At 38.5% G+C, this 8319-nt stretch overlaps 1 protein-coding gene across 1 annotated transcript in view; it reads left to right on the top strand.

Moving 5' to 3' along the window:
- The first annotated feature begins 1954 nt into the window (after positions 1-1954).
- The window catches only part of rdgC (retinal degeneration C), a 152823-nt gene continuing 146458 nt past the window's right edge, over positions 1955-8319 (top strand). The window contains exon 1 of the mRNA XM_086541614.1: positions 1955-2588. Within this exon, the coding sequence (XP_086397740.1) occupies positions 2444-2588 (145 nt within the window). The 5' untranslated portion in view covers positions 1955-2443. The remainder of the gene's footprint in view (positions 2589-8319) is intronic.

Below are 8319 nucleotides of genomic sequence, written 5' to 3'. Positions count from 1 at the left end.
ATACTTTCTCTATGATGGAAAAAAAAATATATAATTTTAGGCCGGGTTACAGGAGAAGGTAATTGCTCTAGAAACTTTTTTTCAGACACGAGGAAGGTGGTTGATTAAAGTCCTTGTTATCAATCTTCCTGAAAGAGGGGAAGTTTGTCATGTCACTGTCTTTTTTATCTCATTCACCCTTGCCTTTCTCTCCCCCCTCTTCCCCACTCATCATCTTCTACCTCCCCTTCTCTTTTTCCTCCTCGTCCTTCTTCTTTTCCTCCATATACTTATGCTCCTCCTTCTCCCACTACGTTTATCCTCATCTTTCTTCTTCTTCTCTATTTCCTTCTGCTCCTCCTCTTCACTCTTCTCCCTTCTTTTTCTGGCTTCTCCTCTTCTCTGCCTGATGTCTCCTATTTTCCTTCCTTTTACCACCTCATCACCACTTCTTCCTCCTCCTTTCCCTACTTCCTTTCAACCCTCTTCTTCCTCCTCCTCCTCTCTACCACACCTGCTCTCCTTATCCGCCTTTCTCTCCTCTTGTCCTCCTCCTCTTCCTCCTTATCTTGTTCTTCTCTACCTCATTCACTCTGCTCTCTTTCCTCCTCTTCTACCTCACATTCACCTATTTCCCACTTTATCTTAATCCTTCTCCTTAAGCTCACGCAACACACGCTCAGATATTTTAGTGTTATCGGTTATACTAGACGAACTATATAGTAGCTTTTAAAAACTGGATGTGCAGGAGCCGGAAAAGAAATATTTTTATGACCGTTACTGCTATTTTGTTTTATCATGAAGGTTATTATCATTATTATTCTCATTCTCATTATCATTATTATCATGACTATTATTGTTATTCTATAGTATTATTACTATCACTATTATCAATGTCATTATTACCATCATTGTCATAATCATTATTATTATCATTATCTTTATTATAACTATTATTATCGTTATCATTATCATTATTCTAATCATTTTTGTTATTATTATGATTATTTTTATCATTTTTGTTATCTTTTTAACTACTATTGTTATTATCATTATTATCATCATCACATATTTTTTTTATTGTTCTCTTTATCTTCCTATTCATTATGAATACTATGAGCTCCATCATCATTACTCTTTTTATTTTTGTTGTTGATTTTATGCAATTTGTCATAATTTTTTTATCTTTTTGTTTTAGATGGACTGTAATTGTATTGTATTACCATTAAATATGATATGAAGGTTCTCCCTTGCAGTAAATATTTTATGCTCATAAAATATTCATTCATGCGCTATGAAAACTGTTGATTGATATGTTCCTATTTTCCAACTGTTTTATATCCAGAAATAATGAAAAAGTTTTATATTGCATATATTGATCTGGATTATCCTTGATACCACAGACGTGAAATGTTAGTCAATGGTGAATAGTAAGATTAGGAAATCGTGATATCTATTTTTATAATGCAATTTAGATTATTGAACAGTTTTGCATGGTATATGATCGCATTTTCATCTGAAAAGAGGATCATGAAAATTTTACACTGAAAGGATATCAACTAATGCTACTAGTGATGGCATTGATGGTGATGGTAACAATGATTATAATGATGATGATTATGATAATTATCATAACGATGATGATGATAATGACTATAAAACCATTATCATGATAATGATGAAAAATATATAGATAATGATAATGATGATTATGATAATGATGATAGTAATATTAATTAAGGAATAATGATAAAGATAACATTGCTACTACTACTACTAATTATGATAATAATGATAATGATTGTAGGGATAATCAAAGCAACAATGATAAGGATAACAAAAATGATAATAGAATTAATGATAACAATAATGATAATCATGTTTAGAATGATAACAAGGATATAGATAACATTCTGAATGATAACACAAATGTGAATTAATTCACTAATTTGAATTTCTCTTTCTTTCCAGCAGCTCTACGAAGAAGGACCTCGAAATATTCTTCAAGAAAGTTTGTCTTAATGATGTAGCTTAAATACTCTCTCGTGATAATTACTGAGAACACTTAATGACGTCATATTAAGTTATTCTGAGTTGGCGAAAGAGAGTATTTTCTCTCACTGTATAGAAGCGAAAGTTTTATTATCATAAAGAAATGTTTGAATTCGTTAGTGTTGTGTGTAATTATGATTATTAGAAAATTGTCAGTGATGTAAAGGAAATATATTGTCTTTTTTACAGTAAATACTGTTCAGTGAAAACAAAAGAAATACCAATAACCGTATCAAGATAAAATACTAAAAATGTTACCTTAGAACAAACATCTCACTCAATCAAAATGGGGTAACGAAAAAACACAATACAGCTAAAAACATCATAACAAAAAAAACACAAACAAACATATTTTTCCATAGTCTCCCCTCAAATTCCTAAAAAAAAGAAAACGTACAGAAACAAATAGAAAATGGGGTTCGGCGTTTCCAAATGCATCTGTACGGACGTAGGAGGCGAGAAGGATTCCGATGGAGAACCGAGGGAGAAGAGGAGCAAGTTTGGCTTCTCGCCTTACAAAAAACACTCCAGCCCCGCCATGAGCAAGGTCGAGAGAGGTAAGATTTCTTCTTCTGTTTTTCTGTATGGGTTTTTTTTTTTTTTTTTTTTTTTTTTTTTTTTTGTATGGGCTAGGTGGGTAGGGGACGGCATTGTGGGTGGGTGTGAGGTGGGTGTGAGATGGGTGGGGAGGGGTGGGGTGAGGTATGAGAGGGGTAATAAGGGAAGGTAAATAAACGCATCTACTCGCTTACTCAACAAATACTCTAAGAAAAAAAAAGAAAAAGAAAAAAGAAAAGAAAAAAAACTAAAACAAATAAGAAAAAGAAAAGAACAAACTAAACAGAAGAAAGAAAGAAAAAAGAAGAAGATAAAAACAAATAAACGTAAAAAATAAGATAAAAACAAAAACAAAAAACAACGAACAACCGAACACCGACCTTACATCAGCCCAAACCGCGAATGAAGTAGAATATAAACCGAGCTTTATATACTCATAAAACAAAAAGGGTTCCGGAACTTGTGAACATTTTACTGCACGAACAAATTGAACAAACTTGGCCACCTGACATGGCGAACAGAGAAGGAGAGAGAGAGAGAGAGAGAGAGAGAGAGAGAGAGAGAGAGAGAGAGAGAGAGAGAGAGAGAGAGAGAGAGAGAGAGAGAGAGAGAGAGAGAGAGAGAGAGAGAGAGAGAGAAAAGGGATGGAATGTAAGGACTCAGGTGCTTTGTTTGTCTTCCTCTTTATTTCTTTTTTCTCTCTCTTTTCGTTCCCTCTTTCTTTACTTTTATTACTTCTTTCTTCTCTCTTTCATTCCCCTTTCACTTATTTTCCTTGTTTATTTTTTTCCTCTTTCTCCCCTTTTTATTACTTCTTTCTTCCCTTTTTCTTACTTTTTCCTTTCCTCTTTCCATCCTATTTCTTATTTTTTTCTTCCCTCTTTCCTCACTTCTTTCTTTCCTCTTTCTCCCTTCTTTCTGACTTCTCTCTCCCCTCTTTCTTACTTCTTTCTATCTCTTTTCTCACTTCTTTTTTACTTCTTCCTTCCCTTCCCTCTTTCTTCCATCTTTCCTCGGCCTTTCTCCGCTTTTTTACTTTTTTCTTCCCTTTTTTTCTCTATTTCTCTCCTTTTCCATATTCTTTTCATACTTCTGCCTTTCCCCTCTTTCTTACTTTTCTCTAATTTCTTTCTTCCCTCTTTCTTACTTCATTCTCATTTCTTTTTCCCCTTTTTTCAACATTTTCCTCGCCTTTTCTCCCTTCTTTTCTCCTTCTTTCTTTCTTCGTTCTCCTCTCTCCTCTTTCTTTGGGTTTCTTTTTTTACTTTCTTTCTCTTTTTTATACCGATTTTTCTGTTTCTTCCATTCTTTTATTTCCTCATTTTCGACATTTTCTTCCTCCATTTTTCTTTTTTTTTTCTCCTATATTTTTTTCTTTCTCTTATTCATTTTCGTATATCTCCTCCTTTCTTCTCTTCTCTTGATTCCTCTTCCTCTTTTTTTCCTTCCTCCCCTCCACCTCTTTCATCCTTACCCATCCCCTCTTTTCCCCTCTTTCCTTCAATCTTAACTTTCTTCTTTTCCTCTCTCCCCTCTTCATGAATATGATGAATAATGATCCTGAGTAATGATGAGGGAGGGGCAGGGGGTGGGGGTGGGGGGGGTAAGGGAAATGAGGGCGGAAGGGAAAGGGTGGGGGGGGCTGGGGGCTGGAAGAAAGGTTGAGGGAGGCGGAGAAAAGAACAGAGGTGAGGGAAGAAGAGGGAAGGGGGATGGGGGGGGATGGTGGATGAGGGGGGTTAGATAGCGTCACATGATGAATGGTAGAGGTTGTTGTCGAGGTATAGTAGCGAGGGGGAGAGGGAGGGAGGGGAGAGGGAAAGGGAAGGGAGGGGTGAAAAGGAAGGGAGGGGAGGGAGGAAGGGAGGGGAGAGGGAAAGGGAAGGGAGGGGAGGGAGGAAGGGAAGGGAGGGGGGAAAAGGAGGGGTAGGTTGCATGAAGAGGGGAGCTTTAGTAAGGATGAAGTATGAAGTTAAAGTCAGGGCTGAAGGGGAGAAGGCAGATGAGGGGATAGTCAGAAGGACAGGGGAAGAGTGTGCGATTCACTCTGATTTCTCTCTTTTTTCTATATTATTATTATTTTTATTTTTATTTCTCTCTGTTTTTTCCCTCTCTCTCTCTCTTTCTCTCTCTCTCTCTCTCTCTCTCTCTCTTTCTTTCTCTCTCTCTCTCTCTATCTATCTCCTTCTCCTTCTCCTTCCTTCCTTTGTTTTTTTCTCTTTTCCTCCATCCTCCCTCTCCCGCTCATCTCCCTATATCCCTATCACCCACTTCTTTCACTCTCCCTCCCTCACTCTCTGTCTCTTCTCCCTTTCTTCTCTCCCACTCCCTCTCCTTCCTCTCTCGCTTTTCTCTCCCTCTCCCTAACCTTCCTCTCTCCCTCCCATCTACCCCCTTCTCTCTTCTATCTCTCTCTGCCTACATTCATCCCGTAAATGAGCACAAAATAACATCGGAAATCACTACCACGAAATAGCGTTCGATCGAAAAATTTGTCTTCAGAGATGGGGAAAGGTTCTCATTTGTATAGCTGTAGTTTAGGTCATATTTTGAACCCTTTTTTTTACCTGTTGTTGGTAATTGTTGGATACGGATTGCTGATTTCTTTTTTTCTTTTCTCTTTATTGTTATTATTATTATTATTATTATTATTATTATTATTATTATTATGAATAACATCATTATCATTATTTTTATTACTGTTGTTATTATTATTATTTTTTTTTGTTGGTACTATCATAACCATTATGATATCGTCATTATTACAATCGTTTTAGATTTATTATCAACCTTATTATCATTATCATTATCAACCCTTCATGATATATTTAGACTTTGACTTTTTTCTCTGTCTCTCTTTTTTTAGCGTCTGTATGCCGGTTGGTTTCTTCTATTATTTTTTTTTTAGTTTCTCTTGAGTCTATCTCTTTCTCTACTTCACTTTCTCCCTCCTCTCTCTCCCCCTTCCCTCTTCCCTCTGTTCCTACTCCCATTTTCCTTTACCCCCCGCCCCCCCCTCTCTTTCCCTCTCCTCCTTCTCACGGGAACATCCCTTTCAACTAATCACTAAAATGAGGTCACTAGATCTGTATTCCTGTATACGAAGATACTATGAATATATTAAGAAGAGTGTCCGAGCTATTACTCAAAGGTCACGAACTTACCAGACAACATTCTTATACGAACTCACTACCGAGTGACATTGTACTCTTCCTCCCACCATCGCTCTTTCTCTTAGTCTCTTTCGTTCTCTTTCCCTCACTCTCTCCGTCTCTTCTATTCGGTCTGTACGCCAGTCTCTCTCTCTCTTTCTCACTCTACTTCCCTCCCCCCCTACCTTTCTCCGCAGGCAAAACAATCCATTTTCCCTTCTTGTTTGAAGAAATAACACTTGTTGCAATTGTTCACTTGCACTATCCGTCCAATGACCTTATCCTAACCTCCCGTAGCAACTTCCTTTCCAGCCTCATCATCAGCCAGTCCACTAAAGGTGTTATCTCAAAAGGCGTATGTCAACCATAGCAACCTCTCATTAGAAGTCCTGACACAATATCCTTCGTATTCCTATTCATCAAACTTAGTAACGTGTAGTTTCTTGTACGCCCTCGTCCCACTTCTTTCTGTATATATATATATTTTTTTTTTTACCGAGCATGTCATTCTTCCTTTTTATCTTTTATTTACTACATTCTTCCTTGTATACATTATTATTATTATTATTATTATTATTATTATTATTTTTATTATTATTATGATTTTATTTTATTTTATTATTATTATTATTATTTTTTAAGGAATATCTGATTTAAGGTACACTGAACTATGTCTATTTCCAGCATCTTTGGTCACTACACTGCCAGTAGAGTGTCTGTCTCATATAAGCCTCTCCATCAGCGATGCCTCCTACCCACAGGCCATTTACACTGAGTCCCTTATTGATGGCTATGGTATTGTAAGGGAGCTTTACCTTTATCAAGATCAGTGGCAATCGGGGCAATATTTTTATCCTTATCTTCCCTGATCTCCATCATCTGTTCTTCTATAACGCTACTGCTATCACTCCGTTGGTTAGCCTCACTGCAGAGTTCACTGGGGTCTCTTCATTCTATCGAATTTTGCTCAGTCTTGATCTCAAGATTTCTCTCTCTCCTTTTTTTCTTCCTTTTCCTCCCCTTTTTTTCTTCCTTTTCCTCCCCTTTTCTCCCTTCTTTTTTCCTTCTTTCTTACTTCGTTCTCCTCTCTCCTCTTTCTTTGGGTTTCTTTTTTTATTTTCTTTCTCTTTTTTTATACCGATTTTTCTGTTTCTTCCATTCTCTCATTTCCTCATTTTCGACTTTTTCTTCCTCCATTTTTCTTTTTTTTTCTCCTATATTTTTTTCTTTCTCTTATTCATTTTCCTATTTCTCCTCCTTTCTTCTCTTCTCTTAATTCCTCTTCCTCTTTTTTCTTTCTCCCTCTTATCTCTTCCTCTCCTCCACCTCTTTCATCCTTACCCATCCCCTCTTTTCCCCTCTTTCCTTCGATCTTAACTTTCTTCTTTTCCTCTCTCCCCTCTTCATGAATATGATGAATAATGATCCTGAGTAATGATGAGGGAGGGGCAGGGGGGTGGGGGGGGTAAGGGAAATGAGGGCGGAAGGGAAAGGGTGGGGTGGGGGGGCTGGGGAGGCGGAGAAAAGAACAGAGGTGAGGGAAGAAGAGGGAAGGGGGATGGGGGGGGGGGGATGAGGAGGGTTAGATAGCGTCACATGATGAATGGTAGAGGTTGTTGTCGAGGTATAGTAGCGAGGGGGAGAGGGAGGGAGGGGAGAGGGAAAGGGAAGGGAGGGGTGAAAAGGAAGGGAGGGGAGAGGGAAAGGGAAGGGAGGGGAGGGAGGAAGGGAGGGGAGGGAGGAAGGGAGGGGAGAGGGAAAAGGAAGGGAGGGGAGGGAGGAAGGGAGGGGAGAGGGAAAGGGAAGGGAGGGGAGGGAGGAAGGGAAGGGAGGGGGGAAAAGGAGGGGTAGGTTGCATGAAGAGGGGGAAGGGAGGGGAGAAGGAGAGGGGAGCTTTAGTAAGGATGAAGTATGAAGTTAAAGTCAGGGCTGAAGGGAAGGCAGATGAGGGGATAGTCGGAAGGATTATGGACGGAGAGGGGAAGAGTGTGCGATTCTCTCTGATTTCTCTCTCTCCTTTTCTATATTATTATCATTTTTATTTTTATTTCTTTCTGTTCCCCCCCCCCCCTCTCTCTCTCTCTCTCTCTCTCTCTCTCTCTCTCTCTCGCTCTCTCTCTCTCTCTCTCTCTCTCTCTCTCTCTCTCTCTCTCCTTCTTCCTTCCTTTGTTTTTTTCTCTTTTCCTCCATCCTCCCTCTCCCGCTCATCTCCCTATATCCCTATCACCCACTTCTTTCACTATCCCTCCCTCACTCTCTGTCTCTTCTCCCTCTCTTCTCTCCCTCTCCCTCACCTTCCTCTCTCCCTCCCATCTTCCATCTGTCTCTCTCTACCCCCTTCTCTCTTCTATCTCTCTCTGCCTATATTCATACCGTAAATGAGCACAAAATGACATCGGAAATCACTACCACGAAATAGCGTTCGATCGAAAAATTTGTCTTCAGAGATGGGGAAAGGTTCTCATTTGCATAGCTGTAGTTTAGGTCATATTTTGAACCCTTTTTTTACCTGTTGGATAGGATTGTTGATTTCATTTTTTTTTCTCTTTATTGTTGTTATTATTATTTTCATTATTAT

The sequence above is a fragment of the Penaeus japonicus genome, unplaced genomic scaffold, assembly GCF_977035675.1.
Source record: "Penaeus japonicus unplaced genomic scaffold, GWHDUDI00000001_assembly GWHDUDI00000011, whole genome shotgun sequence".
Taxonomy (NCBI): domain Eukaryota; kingdom Metazoa; phylum Arthropoda; class Malacostraca; order Decapoda; family Penaeidae; genus Penaeus; species Penaeus japonicus.
The sequence above is the reverse complement of the archived record's forward strand: the minus strand, read 5'-3'. Positions and strand labels throughout refer to the sequence as shown.